General features: G+C 46.4%; 1 protein-coding gene across 4 annotated transcripts in view; it reads right to left on the reverse strand.

Annotated features, from left to right (window-relative positions):
- The window catches only part of ACVR1B (activin A receptor type 1B), a 30480-nt gene extending 19100 nt beyond the window's left edge, over nucleotides 1–11380 (reverse strand). For 2 of the 4 annotated variants that reach the window (XM_057701712.1, XM_057701714.1), the window contains exon 1: nucleotides 11175–11373. In XM_057701712.1, the coding sequence (XP_057557695.1) occupies nucleotides 11175–11265 (91 nt within the window). In that variant the 5' untranslated portion in view covers nucleotides 11266–11373. Of the gene's footprint in view, nucleotides 1–5594; nucleotides 5709–11174 lie in introns of those variants that run through there. The other 2 variants (XM_057701718.1, XM_057701715.1) reach the window with 2 other exon arrangements.
- Between the last annotated feature and the right edge of the window lie 9619 nt (nucleotides 11381–20999).

Genomic DNA, 20999 nt, shown 5'->3' on the forward strand with positions numbered 1-20999 from the left:
AAAGAGAATCTACAGAATGGTAGAAAATATCTGCAAATCACCTATCTAATAACAGTCTTGCATCCAGAATATGTAAAGAACTCTTAAAACTCAACAACAACAAAAAATAATTTTAAAATGGGCAAAGAACTTGAATAGACATTTCTCCAAAGATACACAAATGACCAAAAGGTACATGAAAAGATGTTCAATATTATCTCAAATGCAAAGGAATTTCAAATTCAAATGTAAATCAAAACCACAATGAGATACCACTTCACACCCACTAGGAAGGCCATAAGAAAGTGTTGGTGCAGACTCGGAGGAAACTGGAACCCTTTACACTGAAGTAGGATCATAAACTGGTAGAGCCGCTGTAGAAAAGTTTAATGGCTCCTTGGTAAGTTAAACACTGAATTATCATATAAGCCAGCAATTCCACCCGTAGGTATACACCCAAAAGATTGAAAACAAGTGTTTAAATAAAAACTTGTATTCGAATGTTCACAACAGCACTATTCATAACCATCAAAAGGCGGAAACCCAAATGCCCACCGAACAAAGAATGGATAAAGAAAATGTGGCATCTTCATACGATGCAGTATTATTCAGCTATAAAAGGGAATAAACTACTGATATTTACTACAGTGTGGATGAACTCTGAAAATATTATGTTAATTGAAAGAAGTCACATATTGTATGAGTCCATTTATAGTAAGTATCCAAGGCAGCATATTAGTGGTTTTTAGGGGCTGTGGGGGCAGGGGGAGAAGATGAGGAATGCTGGCTTCATGGGTAGTAATCCCCCAGTAGGGATTCCTTCAGGGTAAAGAAAAAGTTCTGGAACTAGAGAGTGGTGATGGTTTTCATAACATTATGGAGGTACTTAACACCACTGAATTACACACTTTAAAATGGTTAAAAACAGTTACATGTGTTTTACCACAATTTTAAAAATACCATAAACCTCTGTACAACACTACGTATAATATAATCTCAATTACAAAACGGTAACAACAAAAACCTAACATCTGCATGCCAAAAATAAAACCAAAACCCAATGGAGGTACAGTGTCCTTCCCGAGTCCCTAGGTCCTTAGATGTCCCAGGAACCTGTGAACTCCTAAAGGAGCAAACCAGTGTCTTTCTTTTCTTCATTTTCTCACTGGTATCCAGCACGGTGGCCAACAAACAGCACCATGCTTAATAAATCTCGTTCAACAGACCTCAGCCTAGCAATTTGAGAGGGAAGGGGGCTCTGCCAGAGTGGACATGCTTTTATCTGTTTTATATACATTTCTTTCTTTTTTTAAAAAATAAACTTATTTACTTATTTATTTATTGGCTGCGCTGTGCCACCAGGGAAGTCCCTATATACATTTCTATATTTTCATTTTTGAAAGAGTTTTACTGCTTTAAGAAGACAGAAAGAAAAAAGAAAAAAGTTGTCCAGTAACTACTGATCTAGACAACTGCCAAAATGTTTATGAAAATCTTGAATCGGATTTAAAAAAGGAGGTGTCTGGCACTAAACTATCACAAACTAGAGGTAATGTTTATTTCTCTAGGGAGGAGGGAGAAGGCAGCAGGTGAGGCTGCGGAACTGACACAGTACCAGGCAGAAAAGGCCTGCTGCATTAAAATAAAGCAATCAGATGCTATTGGTAACAAAGAGTCGAGTTACATTTCCAGCTTTCACAATCATCAAAATTAGATTGTAAAAATACTCTAAAATAAAACAAAACAAGAACTCTCAAGTACCCAAGAGCCATAATAAAGTCAAATTTTACATGTGCAGTTGGTGGTACCTAAAACACCCAAAAACTATACTGTTAAAAAGCACTTATGAAAAAATGTAACTGACTTAATAAACGAAGCTATTTGTATGACGCGGAAAAAAAAACCACACAGATTTAACAATAAGACATTTGATAAGCTTGGTATTTCATTTCAATCTGGGAAAAGGTCTCAGAGTGGGGTTTGCATAAGAGAAAGGTGTTTGAAAAGCCAGCTCCACACTGTATCTATTCTACAAACTGCCTTTCTGACATTCTACTTGGAGACAAACCCAACCCCAGAGAGCTGTTTAAACAAGTTCACCCTTAAGCCTCAGGTCTAGAGAATGAAAGCTTTGTTCTCACTCAAAAGAGACGTTTGATGTTTATGCTAAGGAGACCTGTCATTGCGACTTAATTTATGGCTGACTGTAAATGCCTGAACATCTAGCAAGGGCCCACCTGCTGCCCAGGAGAATGTCAAGGTAAAGCTGGAAGGAGTGGCATCATTATGACAGAGCATGTCCAGTGTTCCCTGGACCTAAGTGTACAGACTCAGCCACCACAACCAGACTGTCTACTAGTAACTTGGTATTTCTCCTTTACTGACAAGTTTATGTTGACGTGTACAACTATTCTGTTTTCTTTCTTTGTTATACCTAAGTAGCCACACTCCTGGCTCATTAGAGCAGGGGAGGGTATTTACCAGGGGTATTTTGTATTTGCTTCCTGACCTACTTACTATACTATGGATGTGTGGAGAGGCGACAGTGTACATCACAGTTTTGAGTGAGAAGAGGGATAGGAATGGTTGTTTCAGGCAACTGGGACAATGAAGGAGAAAAAAAAAAAATCAGCCAGGACTGAGGATAACACTAATGAGATTGAGATCACGTCCGTGTGGCTGGAATAAAATGGGCAGGTAGTAGAATAAACAGAGTGGAATAAACAGAGATGAAGGAGGTGAGGTAGGAAGTGAGATTATGATGTTCCAAGTAACTCACAAATGTTTGTAGCGTTTTGATAGATTGGGATAAAAACTATTGGGACTGGGACTTCCCTGGTGGCGCAGTGGTTAAGAATCCGCCTGCCAATGCAGGGGACATGGGTTTGAGCCCCGGTCTGGGAGGATCCCACATGCCGTAAAGCAACTAAGCCCATGTGCCACAACTACTGAGCCTGTGCTCTAGAGCCCGTAAGCCACAACTATTGAGCCCACGTGCCATAAGTACTGAAGCCCGCATGCCTAGAGCCCGTGCTCCGCAACGAGAGAAGCCACCACAATGAGAAGTCTGCACATCGCAACAAAGAGTAGCCCCTGCTCTCTGCAACTAGAGAAAGTCTGCGCACAGCAACAAAGACCCAATACAGCCAATGAATAAAATAAAATACTTAAATAAATAAAAAACTATATATACAGGAAATAATAAAATTACAGCAGGACAGAACTGGAATTATTTACCTAGGATTTTGCTGAGAGGATGGAAAAGAAATGAATGAATTCAATTAAATTATTAAGTACTTTAAATACATAAGGCTCTGAGGTAGGACAAAGACATATGAAGAAAAATAAGGCAGTTCCTAGCATCAATTTTTAGGGGGTAGAGAGTGGGAGAGTGGGAGGAGCAGAAAACTATAAACCAGTGTGAACCTCTGTACCACTGATATGGACCAAAGAGAAAAGCAGAGAGGATGGAGTCACTGGCTAGGGGAGAGCAGGAAGACAAAGCGGGTCCCACACTTTGTGGGATGCTGGATTTGGCTAGGAAGAGAAGGCCAAGACCAAGAAAAGCACAAGGCATCTTAGGTCCACAGTAAATGGACAGATGCGACAATGCCATGGTTCCAGCCAGAGACAAGGGCAGTAAGGGAGACTAGGCCAGACTGCATGGACTGTGATGCCTGGCTAAGGGGTCTGGAGCTGATCCTGGAGGCCACAGAAAAGTGACACAGAAGGTGCGCTTTCCAAAGTTAAATCCACTGGTAGGACGAAGGACAAGGGAGACACAGGAGGCAGGGACCCGATAAAAAGTTACTTTAATAGTCATCACAGTACATCGTAGAGTACAGGATTTAGAGCACATGCTTTGGAGTCAGACAGACTTTAGGTCTACTGCTTAACTTCTCTATGCCCCAGTTTTCTCATCTGTAAAATGGGGATGAGAGTTGCTCAGAGAACAGTTGTACAGAGTGAGCGATGTAGCACAAATGCTCAGTGTAACACTTGAGTAGATAGTATACATTCAACAAGTCAGATGCTTTTATTACTACTGTCATCCTAGTGAATGAGAAAGGGCTGAGCTCGCTGAGGTTTCATGGTCGTTCTAATAAGCAGAAGTCAATTTGTGGGTAAATGTCTCAATGGCAAGGACAGATTCTTTCCTCAGTATCCCTCTCAACATCGAGCTTGGTCCTAGATATTAGGAATAAACGCTGATTGGATTTGATTCAGGCTTATCTACTCCAAGTGTAGACTGTAATGTATACAGACATACACCCAGGCAACACACCAAGATCTGAGGCAGGGCAGGTTCAACACAAATACTTATTTTAAAAAATATCCTTCAATTCACAGATTCCTCAACTCAAAACATCAAAACCATCTAAAAAACTTGTCTCTAAAGCACCCACAATCTCCTCTCTCCTCCAAACACTCATAAATAGCTAGGAAAAGGTAAGAGGCAGTAGGTGAAAGCCACATGTGGTCAAAGGACTGCGTTCCACGTGCAAGGTCTATCCATGGGATGGCAGGGTACCAGGTCTCAAGGAGCCTCAAGCCTATCTTGGGAGAGTTCTCTTACTTCCCTCTCCTGTTTTCCTTCTCCTCACATCACCATCTGACTCACCACACACACATTTTTAAAAACAACACCTATGTACTATTTCACAGTTTCTACAGGTCAGAAGTCCAGGCACAGCATGACCGATGTCAGCTGGGGCTGCTTTCTCATCTAGGGCTGGGACCTCTCTCAAATTCACTCGTTGCTGGCAAACTCCAAAGCTTTGTGAATGGAGGACTAAGGCCCCCCACTTCCCTCCTCACTGACAGCAAGGGACCACTCAGCTCCTACAGTCAGCCTGCAGTTCCTGGCCACATGGCTCCCATGGGCAGCTCACACATGGATGTTTACTTTCTTCCAAGCCAGCTGGAGCATCTCTGCCCTCTTCGTCTGCAATCAGCTGAGAAAATGCTCTGCTTTCAAAGGGCTAGCCTGATTAGGTCAGGCCCACCACGACAGCCTACCTATCTGGAGGTCAACTGATTTAATCCCTTCACAATACAGCTGACCCTTGAACAACTCAGGAGTTAGGGGCACTGACCGCCATGCAGTCAAAGACCCATGGATAACTTAACAATCATCCCTCTGGATCTATGGATTCAACCAACCTTGGATCGTTTAGTACTCTAGTCTGTATTTACTGAAAAAAATCCAAGTACGAGTGGATCGCACAGTTCAAACTCAGGTTGCTCAAGGGTCAACTGTACTACCTGCATTCATGTCTGACTGCGTAACTGGGAAAAGGTGTGTGACACCTAAGGCTAGGAATCTTGGGGACAGGAGCACAGAGGCGGGACTGTGGTAGACAGAATCACTTTGTATTTTATTTCTTTATTCTCCAGTTCACCTGCCAGAGGTAAGCTTCACTAAGGAAAGCATTTGTCTCCTTTTCTTTACTGTTGTATCCCCGCACCTACAACAATGTCTGGTAGATGGTAGGTGCTCAATAAACATGTGTTAAAGGAACCTTTAGATTATCATAGCAGTACTCGATATACATACATACATATATATATATATATATATATATATATATATATATATATATATACACACACACCTGTTTAGTTTATTCAGAGGCTGGAAATGGGACTTCTTACTGTATACATTAAACTTCTGGTTCAGTGAAACCATTCAGGAGTCCTGGGAATTCCACATGATATAATTTTCTCTCTGCCACAATTACTGCACAGCTTTAACGAAATACAGTTGATTCTCATTATTCATGGATTCGTATTTGTGAATCTGCCCACTTGCTAAAATTTATTTGTAACCCCAAAATCAATACTCTCAGTGCTTTCCTGGTCACTTGCAGACGTGTGCAGAGTGGTGAAAAACTAAGTCACCCGATGCACACGTTCCCACTGAGGTTGAACAAGGCAACGCTCTGGCTTCTTGTTTTGGCTCATACTGTTAATATACGTCCTTCTCATGGTATGTTCAGTGCCAGGCTTTTTGTCCTTTTGTGGTTTTTCTTGGTGACTTCACTGTTTAAAAATGGCCCCCAAGAGTAGTACTAAAACGCGGTCTAGTGTTCCTAAGCTCGAGAAGACAGTGATGTGCCTTACAGAGAAAATACATATACTGGATAAGCTTCATTCAGGCACGCATCATAGTGCTGTTGGCTCTGAGTTCAATGTTACTGAATCAACAATATATATTAAATATGGTGTATTTAAACAGAAACACAAACAACACAAGGGTATGTACTGATCAGCTGATGATAACGTATGACCAGCAGCTGCAGGGACCTAACCCTGTGTCTCCCCCGGGGAGCAGTGGTCCAGTATTTGCTAATCCAGAGCTTACGTGTACCTCACAAAACACAGTTATCATAAATAACGCGACCTGGCTGTATCAGCCCCATTTCACAGATGTGACAGTGAAGTGGACAGGGATGTGAAGTGGCAGCCCCCAGCACACTCCAGCACACCATCCTGTTTTATTTCCTTCACAGCACTCATGAGTGAAAACTGTGTTTATTCATTTATTTTCAGTCTGAGCCACTGCAATCGTAAGTTCCATGAGAGTTAGGGATCTCTGTCCATCTTATTCCCTGTTACCTCCTCATGCCAAGAACCACTGCAGGCACATATCCGATCGAATGAATAAAGAAATCTCGTATATGTAACTGTGTAAATATTAGGGTGACGGATACGTTAAAGGGAAAGGCAGCTCCTTTCGTTGTGTTACATTCAAAATTTTGAGCAAGATAAATGCAGGCTTCAGACTAAGAGGAGAGAAGAAAACCCAAAAGAACACCAGAGCTGCCTGAAGTGCCGCTGTCTTGGACACCCGCGAGCAGGTAGGGCTGCTGGGGACGGCAGCTGCACAGCGGCACCAAGCTCCCAACACTCTACAGAAGGAGAAGAAAGCTACACTCTGCGATGGAAAAGCCAGCGAGCAGAGAGGACAGGCAAGGGCAGAGATGCCGCCTCTAGGCCCCGCCGCAGGCTGAACCACGTGTGAGAGAGAGGAGCTGAGGAGAGCAAAACCCAAAAGCGGGACTCGAACCTGGCCACAAGACCGCCCTACAGAGTGACAGAAATGCAGTCGAGACTGCTGGGGGCTGCCGGCTCCCGAGCCGATCCCATCAAAGGTCTGGACTCCCCCAGTCCAGGCGGAGCGGATGGGCTCTGGGGGCCCGCGGCACGTCCAGCATCGAGGGGACTAATGAGCAAGAGGGCTCCAGAGTTTCTTCTTATGAACACAGAGAAGAAAATGAGATAAGACCCTCTTACATCAGCTCCTACTGTAACAGACAAGCAGCACAAGAACTCAAGACAAAGAGGCGGGATTCCAGAATTAATGTCCACGGCTGCTCTGAGCAAAAAAATCGAACCGTGAACAACAAGGATTTCAAAATTAAAACAAAAGAGCCGCTTCAGTATTCTAACTTAACCTTCACAAATAAAGATCTCAAGCACCATGGACTGAGAACTCCATTCCACCTCAGCACCCTGTACTGCTGAGTTATTATGAGAACAGGCTCCAACGCAATTCAACTCTTGTTCCAAAATGCAACAAGCAGCTTCAACAGGCCATGCTGGAAGGAGCAGCACGCCTCATCGTCTCCTGATTCATATTTTGGTAGCAAGGTTACAATTAGCTCACCGGTGGAGAATAAACCTATTTATAACACAGCAGTCCACCTGAAAGACACAATCATCTAAAAAGGTTTTCTAGATGAAAATGAAGTGCAGCTTCTTCCTGTACTGACTGCAGATTCCCAAGGTCCTTTCGGATGAAGTCCTCAGTCTAACCTTCCTATGTTCACAGGCACCATTCCGGCCACCTCTCAGCCTCCATGTTCTTATGTAACATGTACATAGTGCCATAAACATACCCAGAGTTGCGTAAGAAGTAAAACGCTGCCAAACCAATAAAGCTCAAAGCAGGTCACTCCTGCCAGACTGTCTTTGATTAACACAGGTATGCTGCCTGGTCCAGGATGTAAGGGCCTGTCAAGAGACAGAAATTAACTTGAGGAAATCTGAAAGGGGTCCACAAAAATGCACAAAGTGGAAGAAATTAACCACACTGTGACATGCGGCGCTTCTATCAATCGCGAGAGTTATTCTGCCCCATAAGATAAAAAGTAACCCAACATTGCCTGTTCCCTGAAGTCAGAAACTGTATCTAAAAATACCTCCCGGCCAACTGGCTATCAGTAAGTCAGTCTCACAAATGTCCCAACAGCAGCTACACAGACAAGTTCCTTGCTTTACAGAGGCAAAACTGAGGCAGTCACAGAAAGGTCGAGTGCCTCACTGAAGGGCAACCTGCAAGGGAGCAAAGTTCTGGGGCTGGAAACCAGCCTCCGCCCGCCATCTGGCTCTAACCTTTCACCAGAGTAGCCACTTTATTGTTTTAATCACATCTGCTCCAGGGGCTCTTAACAAAACTAATCCAAGATCCTCTTTTTCTCTATAAGAGTTCATTTTCACTGTAGTTCAAATTCATGAACACTCAACAAAATTACAAGACTTGGCCTGAAATTAAATTGTCAGTTTACTCACAGAAATTAAAAATATTCTTATCAAAACCACAAATGTCTTCTTTGTTGCTTTTGTCTTAAGAAATAAATATCATGTTCTCCTGCTACTAATTCAATTTTACATTTTCAAGTACTAATGTGAGAATTCCAAAGGCAGGCCTTAAAACCTGGCCCACCTATCAAACGGATGCTGTTTATAACCTGGAACTCAGGCTTCTTATCACTGGCCTTTTACTGAGTCAACGTTAGATCACTATTTAACACAGACACCGATCCCCTGGTGCCCTCACGTCCTGTCCAAGTACTAGGCATCAGGGCTGCCTGGTTCTACTATTCCTCCAGCCCACCTAGGGGAGCACAACAGAGGAAATGCAGGGGAGGACAGCAATCAACTTCTTGTTATCCTACAGCCTCTATTTTCCCAGAACTGATGTTTTCCTTTAAGCCTTTTGCAACAGTGGTCTCTGCAACATGCACTATTGGCAACTAGATGTGTCCCGGAAAAAGCTATAGTGTCTGGCCAAGTTTAAAGGCCTTCGAGAGTGTTTGCTGGACACACAATCTAATTTCCAATTTACCAAAAAAAGAAACCAATTTCCTATTATGCCCACCCATCCTCACCCCAACAACATCCATTTTGGGACGGTTACAAAAAAATGAACTCTGCCCCATTCAGGACCAGTTGGATTATCAATTAAACATTCTTAACTAGGCTCACAACAAGAAACACCCCACCAGACACTACACTAAACCAACAGGGAAATGGCTGTTAAAAATCTTGGATACGTTAGGAACAGGATAAAAATTCCTATGGGAGAAATTTAAAGATTTATTTGTTACATGTAAAATGACAAATCTGAAGGCTGAGTCTCCTTATTTACTACCCTACCAGAGAAATCATGTTATACACTCCAAAAACATGGCCCATAGTAAGGCCCAGTAAACATTATTCATGAAAACCATTAACTCACCACCAATGTCAGGCTGTGTTCACACACCTTCACCACGTCTATCAGACGCACTGTACATTACCTATGCCACAGAGCAGCGAGACCCAGGAACACGCACGAAGTGCCTTAGCAGAAGCATTAGCCAGTGAACAAAGACCCCATCGCACAGGCTGCACCATTGGGAACAGATATCAAGGCTTGAGGGAATGAACTTGTTTTTGAGATTCCAAAGAGAGATGATGGCTTCTGTTGACTGGTTTGTGAAAGAAGCCTGAACCCACCTGAGAACCATTATTTTTCATGGAGAGAAGAGAGCCACAAAACACACACTTTCTCTCCCACTGCTGGAAGGTTAGGGGCTGCTGAGAAGTCAAAGCAGCAGGCTTTGTACATCGGGAGCAAATACAATCTCCTGATCGGCTCTCCCAGATCCATCTGTGGGTCAATAATCACTTCAATACAACTGCCAAATATAACCTTCATCTGCTGCCCCAATGCCAACACACATTCGAGCCGACTCCCTTAAATTGAATGTTTTAGGGTTTCATCTGCTCTCCTCAAACCCCCAAAGCCTCACAAACAAGACACCCAGTTGAGTGTCCCACAGAAAGGGACCACCTCTGTAGCAGAAAGGGTGGGGGTGCTACCAGGGAGCAGAAGGCTGTGGGGGTTGGAAAGTAAGGGGTGTGTGAGGATGGGGGCGTGCGTAGGGGGAAGGGCTGGGAAGAGGGACTGTGCGGGAAGGTAAATAAATCCTGACCAAGGGCCGGGAGCCGGTCCAGTGGTGGGGTCTTCAAATGATCTTGCGGGTGGGAGGCAGGTTCTAGGATGTCACATGAAAGGCATCCACAAGTGAAGAAGAGAATGGGCCCCCTGGGGTGGGGTGGGAGAGGCGAGGTGGAAAGCAAATACACCTAGGTGCAGATTAACCGTTCTGGAACTAGGTTTCCTAGGGTTTGAGGGATTCCAAAGCCAAGCTCCAAAAAGGTTTAGGGGCCTGGTCGTCCCATTTCCTCCACAGAGCTTCCGCGGGGCATGTGTATTGGAGGTGGGGGGTTTGGCCCCCTTGAACTCAAGGGACTGCGCGCAGGGGAAATGTGACTCGCTTTCCCAGGCATTAGGGAGGAAGGCAAGGGAGGGGAAAAGGCACCCCAAGTGCAGGAGCTGAAGGAAAGGTGTCAGACCCCTTCCCCTTCCATCTGAGGTGCGCAAGTACTCTCAACATCAGGATACCCTGGAGAGGCAAAGACCCCATCGCCCGAGCCCCACAATCTTGGCGGGAGAAAAGGCGCCCCCCAGGAGCATCTGGAGGGAGGCAATGAAGACCCCGGCCCCCGGACATGCTGCGGGGCAGAAACGTGGATCTCCAAATCTTCGGGACGCAAGCCCGTACTCCCCTCTAGGGAACACAGGGGTGCTAGGAGCGCGACCCCCGAAAGCTCTCCGAGTCCAGTTCCGCCTGGAAGCGGGCTCGGGTCCCCAGGGGCCAGGCGTGAGCTCGGTCCTGGCTGGGCGGCCGCCCCTCGGAGGTCGGGGGAAGCCGACCGGGGGTCGCCGCGACTCCCCCGAGCCCCCCGCCCGGCCATATTGTGAGCGTGGGGAGGGGGCGCGCTGTAGCCAGGGGCCGCGGCGCGAGGCCTCGCCCTCGCCCGGCCCTCTCCATCCCGGCCCCCGCCCCCGCCCCGCGACTCACCCTGGATCCCCCGGGGCCCGGACCCGCCGCTGCCGGCAAGCAGGAGCACAACAAGGGGGAAGAAGGAGGAGGCTCCGGCCGACTCCGCCATAGTAACCGCCGCCGCCGCCGCCGCCGCCGCAGCCCAGCAGCGCCCAGCGCGCGCGCGCGCGCCCCCGGCGCCTCCCCTCCTCCCGCGGCCCGGCTCCCGCCTCCCTCTCCTCCGCCCGGCGCCGGCACGTGCGCTCCCGGCGGAGCCGGCGCCGCGGCCGCCGCGCGCGCCCCCGAAGGGCGGGGCCGGGTGCGCGCGGGCGCCCGCCTTAAAGGGGAGTGTCCCTGTTAAAGGGGTGGGAGGGGTTCGCGCCTCGGCCAACCTCACCCGTGGGTGCAGCGCTGCGCGCGGAGGAGGCCGAGCCGGACGCGCGGCCTCCGCCCTCTCCTGTGCGCCCCGCGGCGCTGCGTGATCTTATCGGCACCGGCCCCCATCCCCCGCATCGAATGTTCTCCGAGTCCCCTGTGTGTTCCCGTTCCCTTCATCCTCACTGCTTAGCCTCAGGCTCCCATCACGTCCCGTCGGGATCTTCGCAACCGTCTCCTAAGTAGTCTCCCAGCCCCAAGTGGCCCCCCTGCGATCCGCGGGATGCACAGCCACCTGTGTGATTGAATCACGGGATGCCCCCCTTTTCAAACATACCGGGGCTTTTTAATGACAGTAGTCAATCCCGGTGAGGGTGCTGTGTGAAGCACTCCTAGTCTGCTGGTAGGTAGACTCCTTTCGGTAAACAATTTGACATTATGTATAAAATGTCTTAAACTGTTAATACCTCTATCCGCTGTCTTCAAGTAATAACAGAGATGAGGACAAATACTTGTGAAAAATGTTAACCGTTGCATGTTTATCATTGTAAAAAGCTGGAAACAAGTACCGAATAATAGGAGGCAAATAAATTACAGCCCATCCATATGATGGAGCATTATTTAGTAATTAAGAATGATGTTGGTAAAAATAATGACGTGAGAAAAATGTTCATGAGATAATGTTAAATGAAAAAGCAAAATACACAACTATTTACAGTATTGTTCCGATTTTGTTGATACTATATATCTTAGCCAATATTGTCAGTAATTTTTTACTCTTTTAAAAAAACATTTCAGTATTTTCTAAATGTTTTGCAAATAAGCTAGCGTTACTATCAAATTTAGGGGAAAAAATGCTTATTAAAAGGTAAACTGAATCACCCGTATCTTTTTGAAAAGAGTTCACTTTCATTAGCTGGAAAAAGAGCTTGAGATCCTGAAAAGGACAGGGTTTTGAACAGAATTCTGGATCTGAAGTCTCCTTTTCTTACCAACTGGCATGAAAACTTGGGCAAGCTTTTTAACCTCTCTAAGCACAGTTTCATCATCTGAAATCTAGGGATGGAGAGGATGACCAAAGGTGGGAGTGGGTGGTGCTTCTCAAATGGAATCCCCACCTTTGAAGTTGTCACCAACCAGAAGAACTCTCTTTCTCATATAAAGAAAAAAAAAAAAGGATTATAGACACACTCCCCAGACACAAATCACACACAAACACACATGTACAAAGTCTTGCAGAGGCACCATGTACACATTGGTCAGTGGCTGGGTAAGCAAACACCTTATATTTATACTGCTCTGCCTCATCCCCCCAAAATGGGCATTCCGCTCTCCATTGTATCTAACTGGTCTCCCAAAGTCTGTTCCACTCACACTTAAGGGCTCCCAGCTGTGGTGGGCATAGTATAAGTTTACTGTGTTAGTGTCCTAGGGCTGCCTTAATAGAGTACCACGAAGTGTGTGGCTTAAAAGAACAGAAATTTATTCTCTCAGTCCTGGAGGCTAGAAATCTGAAACTAAGGTGTCAGAAGCCCCATGCTCTCTCTGAAGGTTCTAGGGAAGAATGCTTTCTTGTCTCTAGTTTCTGGTGGTTCCCAGAATTCTGAGTGTTCCTTGGCTTGTGGAAGCATAACTTCAGTCTCTGTCTCAATCTTCACATGGCTGTCTTCCCTCTGTGTCTGTATCTCTATGTCCAGATTTCTCTCTTCTTATAAAGACAGCAGTCATTGGATTAGGACCCACCCTAATCCAGTACGAGTTAAAATCATTTTAACTTGATTGCATCTGTGAAGATCCAATTTCCAAATAAGATCACATTCACAGGTTCTGAGTAGACTTAAATACTGGGAGCACACTATTAGACACAGGACATTTACCAACACCTGCGGTTGGGAAGGGAAAGCTGACCCCTCAGGAGCACATTGCTGAGGCCAAGCAGGAGGAACTGTCCTTCCCTATACCTTGCTAAGTGCTGCCACTGTGGCTGCAAGACCAGGAGTTGCAGAGGGGGCTTGTGGTTACTGTACTCCTAGATAACAAGGGCAGTCACATAGCTGAGGGTACAGCCCAGGGAATCAGAACACTGGGTCCACAGACCAAATGCCAGCTCACCTGATAGCATTTGACTTTGGGCAAGATATTTTACCTCCCTAAACCTCAATTCCCTCATCTGTAAAATGGAGCTGATGTTCTACCTCATGGAGATATTGTGAGGATGGGTAAAGATACTGTCTTTAAAGTACCTGGCACAGTCTCTGACACATAGGAAGTGATATAAAAAGAAAAGCTATTGTGATGTTGATGATTTAACCTTTACTATAACCCTATGAAGTGGCTGAGGCATGTCAGGGTGTGCGCAATTTATAGGGGAGGCAACTGAGACCTAGGGAAGGTAAGCCACTTGCCCAAGCTCACATCTAATTAAGTGTTGAAGCCACTGCCTCCTGGTCCTGTGCTTCTTCAACATCACAGCATCTCATGCTTTTCCGGGGACTGGTTTTCAAGAGCCAGCTGAAGGTGGGAAATTAGACTTAATGGGGTTGGGGAGGGGTGAGTTATATTCCTCATACCCTATCCCTGAGAGACTGCAGCATCTCCTCAAGCCAGAGCTTTACCAGATGATGCATCTACCTTCCCTTTTAGGTCCCAAGCTGTATGGAGACAGACCACCCAATCTCCCTATGCGCCCTTCCGCAGCCTGGCTCTCCTCCCATCCCTGAAGGCCTCAGCAGTGTGTCCATTTCTGTAAGCCTCCTGAATCCTAGGAATGGACCCACATCACAGTCTATGAACCACTCATCCCCCTTGCTCTGTCCTTTTGTCATGGGATTCCCCAGAGCTACCGGGATTTACTTCTCCAGGAAAACATCATACTCCCCAGGCTCCACTGACTAGACCACCCAGTGTCACAGCTGCCATCTTGGTCACAACATACCAAGACACACCACCTCCTAGGGGATTCAGCACAGTCTGCGTTGGTGAGCTGCTGGGTCATGAATTCCAAGAAAGCAATAGCTCATCTTCATCCATTCTGCAAGTGTGCATTGACCACCAGCAGTACACCAGGCTAACTTATAAACATGGATAAGTCATGGGCCTTATCCTCATGAAATTTAGAATCTAATAGAAATAAGCATGAAAAAAAGGCACAACATATTATATATGCTATCACACACCTGTGAAGGATCAGCAGAGGGACTCAGGAGGGCATGGATGATGCACCTCTGGAAGGCTAAGGAGGTAGGAAAGGTTTCACGAAGAGACCATGCTCCAGTCGGCTCCTGGAAGGTCTAAGAGTGTTCCCTAGATAGACAGGCTTGTGTGGGGCATGGGAAGCAGGAGATTATTCCTGGCAGAGGGGGCAGTATGAGCAAGACAGCAAGGTGAAATTGCTCGATGTTTAGGCATAGCAGCGCAGCCAGAGGGTACAGGGTGAAGGGGGCTGGGGGTGGAGCTGAAAGGTAATGTGGGAGAGACAGACAAATGTGGAAGTCCACTGGGAAGTGTCCTTTTCTCCAGTACTCCTGGAAGGGTTCTAAGCAGGGGTGGTAAAGTGATCATATGTGCGTTTTAAAAATGAACTTGAAAAAAAAAATGAACTTGAACTTTGTACAGATGGTTTGGTGGTAAGGAAACCAAAAAGGAGGTAATGCCAGTAGCTCAGACAAAATAGGAGGAGGACCTGATCCTAGGCAGTAGCAATGGAGATGGGAAAGAAAAACAGATTCAAGAGATTTTAAAGAGGTAGAAACTACAAGACTGATTGGATGTGAGAAGTGAGGAGGAAATGGAGAAGCCCATTATCTTTCCAGTATAATCTGATGCGGGTGACTGGCTGCTCCATGGCCTTCATTCAGCAGATTAGCAAGAGCAAGTTTGGCAGAAAGATAATGAGCTCCTCTTTGGACATACTGAGTTTGAAAGGCCTCTTGTAGGAACCTGGAGCCATGAGGTGTGGATTGGAAATCAGCAGCATATCATGGTTGTTCAAACTGCTCAGGGGTGTGCAATGATTCTGGAAGTATGGCAACGCAGACAGGAAAGAGGAAACAGAGAATGAGCAGTCAAAGAAATAGGAAAATAACCTGGAAAAAAACAGGCTCATGGAAACCAAGGCAGGAGAGGGTTTCAAGAGATCAGTAGTTTTTAATGTTGAGAAGGAGTTAAGTAAGGTGGGAAACTAAGAATGTCTATGATTTGATAACTTGAAACCCAGTAGTGACGTTTACTTGAGCAGGTTCAGTGGAAGGTGGAGTAGAGGCCTAACTTCAGGGGGATACAAGTGAACAGGAGGTGAAAGCTTAGAAAGACTGAGTGTCATCTATTCTTTAAAAGAACTTGGGAGGCTTCCTAGGTGGTGCAGTGGTTAAGAATCCACCTGCCAGTGCACGGGACACGGGTTCGATCCCTGCTCCAGGAAGATCCCACATGCCGCGGAGCAACTAAGCCCATGCGTCACAACTATTGAGCCGGCGCTTCAGAGCCCATGAGCCACAACTATTGAGCCCATGTGCTGCAACTACTGAAGCCCACACGCCTAGAGCCTGTGCTCTGCAACAAGGGAAGCCACAGCAATGAGGAGCCCACGCACCACAATGAAGAGTAGCCCCTACTCACTGCAACTAAAGAAAGCCCACACACAGCAAAAAATACCCAATACAGTCAATAAAATTAATTAATTAATTAATTAAAAAAAAAGAACTTGGCTGTGATGGGAGGGGGAGATTTGGATCTCCTTCAGAATGATAGACCAGGTTCCCTGAGCAAACCTTCTGCTAAAGAAACAACCCAAAAATGCTCGGTAAACTAGCAGGAAAGTGAAGAATACTCAAGTTGGAAACTAAGGAACAAAGAGAGGAAAGCAGAGAACCAAAGCTGGTTTTCACCTTGAGAGCATTTTTATACCAGGTGAACTTGAACTTTGGTGTTCTGAAGGTGAGTAGGATACAGGGGACAAAAGAGAAAGCCCATGCCTGCACAAGGTGGGTGAGTCTAATAAATCATCCTCTGCTCAAATCTGAGACCCACAAGAGATAATGACACTTGGTCAAAGGATGAACTGGAAATAATTCACTCCTCCAGGAGGCTGCCAGGAAAATTGTCTGACTTGAAACTTGGCTCTGAGTGAGAAAGGGGGAAAATCTTCCCTGAGAATTCCAAACCACAGGTTGGCCTGCATGATTTAATTTCATTCCAAATTAACCCTATCTGGATGGTCTGAAAAACCACACACTATTTAGATTCAAGTGGACCTGGGCTGGTAGTACCCCCTGGTAGTACCCCGTGGTAGTACCTGGAAGAAAGAAGAGCAAATAATCTCTAGAGGAACCCACCTTCAACTCAGGCTACAAGGAATTCTCACAGACAAAATACCAAGAAATATAATCTATGTAGTCAAAAATCCAAAAACAATTAAATAGGGCTGAGAGAAAAATAACAGCCAACCTAGAATTACATACTCATAGAAAATGTCTTTCAAAAATGAGGGTTAAATTTTAAAAATGTATAAGTTATATACAAAGTCATGCCTACTTTATTAATTGTCACATATTCACTAATAGAAGAGAGACTATATAACTTCCAGGTTGAGATGAAAAAAAAATAGAATAAGAAAATATAAGCAATTTAAAAGGAGGCAAAAAAGGGAAAAAAAGGGATAGTATTAAGGTGGGATAAATAGATAGAACAAAATAAGATGGTGAAAGTAAATCAAATATATCTGTTATTACAATAAATATGAATGGGCTAAATAATCCAAATTAAAAATACAGATTTCTAGTCTAGAGAAGAGAAAGAGAGAAAAGGGGATTTCCAGAGGATGTACAAGACTGAAGAAGTGTTTGCTGTGTTTTGTTGCACAGAAAGGAGAGATTGCAACATAGACTGCAATAAAGGAGCCAGAAAAAGTTCAAAGATACAGGAATAAGAAGAAGTAAGTGATGGAGCCAGAAGCTGGAGGAAGGAGGTGAAAGAAAGCTTATAGTTGTGAGAGGGTCACCTGGAGGTTCTCAGTCAAGTGTGAGGCATGGCCCTCTGTTCAAGTACAACATTCTCAGGAGGCAGGATAGCATATGATGCTTGAAGAGAGTAGTGAGAATTTGCAAAAGCCACTGTGGGGAATGGTATGGTGTCCAGGAACATAGGAAAGCAGAAGTTAATTGCCAGAGTGGCCCTGGGGCTCAGCCAGAGTTGCCAAACATTAAGTTGAGGTCATAATGAGCCTCTTTGATGGTATGGTTTCCTCTAGAAATGCTCAGTATCCCAAGGTGGGAGCTGAAGAGGGGATGTTTGGAGGCTAAAGTGGTGGGGGAAGCAGTATACGGTCTGGTGGGAGAACGAGTGGGCCAGGGAGCTGAGGGAAGCAGAGGGAGAGCAGCTATGGCAACAGAAGGAACTTGAATGTGATGTGGCTGGTGACTGAGGATGGGAGGCTGGCTAAAGGCACTATTATGGGCCTGAGAATCCCAAAGGCCCGGGTCAGCATTAGGGACCTGATGCAGTCAGTGGCTGCAGTCTGTGTTCAGGAGCTCCGTGGGATGGTGCTGAGCTCTGCTGTTCTTGGAAAAAACCCTCCCCAGGCTTTTCCCCCTCACTTTCTGTTCCAGAGGCCATTGCCTCTGTAGATTGTAGATTACTGTAACCCCACACTGACCTCGTTCCACCCCAGTGCCTCCTTGGTAAACAGGCCCAGTGCCCTCAGCCTTGATGATTCATACTTCAGTTCTATCCGGACATGCCCAGATAGGGCTCTCCCAGTCATTCTTCTTTTGCTGTGGACCTCTGAGCTTTTGCCTACCTGTATCCCCCTCTTCTCCATACCCCCGATGAAGCCCCCAACCAGAGCCTCATATCACACACCCCTGGTACTGCTAGTGCTGCAACCTCCCCACCTCCTCCTGGTCACCCTTCCTGCAGTCACCAGGCATGCCACGGCAAACCTGTGTTCCCTCTCACTTTGTCATCTGCCTTCTTGAGAACATACAGGCTCCCTATTGCCCATACCAGCAAGCCAAAAGCATGGCATTCTAAATCTGGAGGGGATTTTTAGAAATTATTTAGTCTGACTCCATTGTTTTACATATAGAAAAACTGAGGTCCAGAGAAGATAAATGGGCTTCCTAGGTGGCGCAGTGGTTAAGAATCCGCCTGCCAATGCAGGGGACACAGGTTCGATCCCTGCTCCAGGAAGATCCCACATGCCACGGAGCAGCTAAGCCCGTGTGCCAAAAAAAAAAAAAAAGTCTACAGAGAAGATAAATGACTTGTCCAAGATAAAACCAAAACTGGCAGTCAAGACCTCTACATGATAAGCACTTAATATCCATTCAGACTTACTTCCCCAACACATAAAAATAGCATACAGAGACTGGCCGTGTACTCTCCTAAGAGCCCTTTGTGGATTACTTATTTAATCTTCACAACAACCCCATGGGAGCGAAACTACTGTTCACCCTGTTGTAGAGGTGGGGAACTGAGGTACAGAGAGATCAGATAATTTGCCCACAATCACCCACCTAATCCCATTTCTTACAGCTCCCCATCATCCTGGCTCCTCTCTCTCTCTCTCTCTCTCTCTCTCTCTCTCAATTCCTTCCCCTCTTACACACTTATACACTTACACGCACACCCGCCAAGTCCTCACTCATAGTCTTGCCCCTGCTTGGACAGCCCCTGCTCCCTTTTTTTCCATCTGGATTACAAGGGCCTATCACTATCACCTGCCTACACCCCCTTCTACTAGATGAGTACACGGCCTGCCCTCTGGCCACAGATGACTGAACCAGGGTTGGGCGTCTGAACCAAGGGAAAGTAGTAAATAGACTGGCTGAGCTATTCAGCTTCTCTTCACGAGCATTTGATTTTAAGGAGGCGTAGAACTTGAGTTACTTAGGTGGTGGCAGGAGCTACAGAGTAGCACCCGGAAGCCATGTGGTACCAGGAGGAGCTAGGAGAAAGGAGTAGAGTGGAGCCGAGGCAGGGAGAAGGAGAAGGGTGGTCACTGAGGCGTGCTTCTACACACACACCCTCCAGCCTCAGCGCTCTAACAGTCAAATTGTCCTCCACACATACCCAGCCCAAGGTCTTCAAGATCCCATGAGATCTGGCCATATTTTCCCACTACCAGTTTCTCTGAGATTCCCATCTATCTTTCCAGGAAATCCTCTTTTTTCACTTCCACTGGTTCAAGTGTACTGGTCCTTGTAGCCTAGGAGCCCTGGCTAGAAACACCAGCTCAAGGAATTCTACCCATCCTTCAGAGCGAGCTCAGAGTCTGACTCCTCCAGGAAGGCTTCCCACTTCCTGGGTGTGTTGCCTCTTCTTCCCCAGACAGATCATAAACCCTCCCACTTCCATTCCTACCACCACCACCACCCCCGCCGATGTTCAGTAAATACTAACTTTGGGGTGCCCAGTTCTAATTTTGCTACCTGAAGCTGGACTATCTTCCTTGTTATTACTTTATGTTCTAGCAAATCCATGTGTCCAGACATCATTTATTCATCCTGGAACGTGTTTTGAGCATTTTGTGTCAGGCACTGGGCTAGGCCTTGGGAATGATTCAGATGAAGTCTTTAGTTCTTTGCCCTACAGGAGTTCACAGGCCAGGAGGTAAGTCCAGATTCCCCTTGCCAAACTGGTCACACCAACACAGGCTCCGGTTTCATGATCCTAGACACACACACACACACACACACATCCACACCCCAGACGTGACTATCAACGCTGTCACGTTGTCACACACACACCCAGACATGGGCTCTATCTCGTCTTGTCCTCCCCGTTCCTCCACTCCCTTCCTCATGTCAAGTGCCCACCCATCTGGGGCCTGAGCTGACACTCACGCTGCTCTCCACTCAGGAAGATGCCATGGGGTTCCCGCTCCACTCTCCTTTTGGTCATTCTGTGGTACGGGAACTGACACCATAGTCTGAGTGTGTGTGTGCCTTCATGCTATTTTAAGACCCCAGCACTTTGCGAAAACCTGGTGGAGAATCCTGCCAAAGCCTGAGGGTGGGGGAGGGGAGCCCGAGCAACCTGAGCCCCGGCGGCGGCTGGGCTGGGCGTCTGGGAGCCTGGTTAGCAGAGCCAGCTGCAGAGACGCCGCTGTGAACTGCTGGTTTCCCTGTCCGGTCCAGCCTGGGAGGACCTGGGCCTCTACCTTCTCTTTGCCATGTCCTGCCCTCATCCATCCCCAGGAGTTTCTTTGGAGTTAGCACACCAGGCAGCGTGGAAAATTGTTTGTGTTTCTGGAAACACACACACACACATACACACATGCGTGCACGCAGAGAAGCCTTGAAATGCTTCTTGGAACAGTTCCAGGGATTTATTTGTGAAATTCCCAGGGGGAGGGAGAGACAGAAGTCTGGACGTTGCAGACTGAGTGCTGTGCTGTCATCTCATCAACATAACCAGCAGCTCTGGGGTGCACTTACTAAATGCCCACTGCGCGCCTGGGCCAGGCTGGAGGGGTGGGGGTGGGGCACA

Source organism: Hippopotamus amphibius, chromosome 12 (genome assembly GCF_030028045.1).
Source record: "Hippopotamus amphibius kiboko isolate mHipAmp2 chromosome 12, mHipAmp2.hap2, whole genome shotgun sequence".
Classification (NCBI taxonomy): domain Eukaryota; kingdom Metazoa; phylum Chordata; class Mammalia; order Artiodactyla; family Hippopotamidae; genus Hippopotamus; species Hippopotamus amphibius.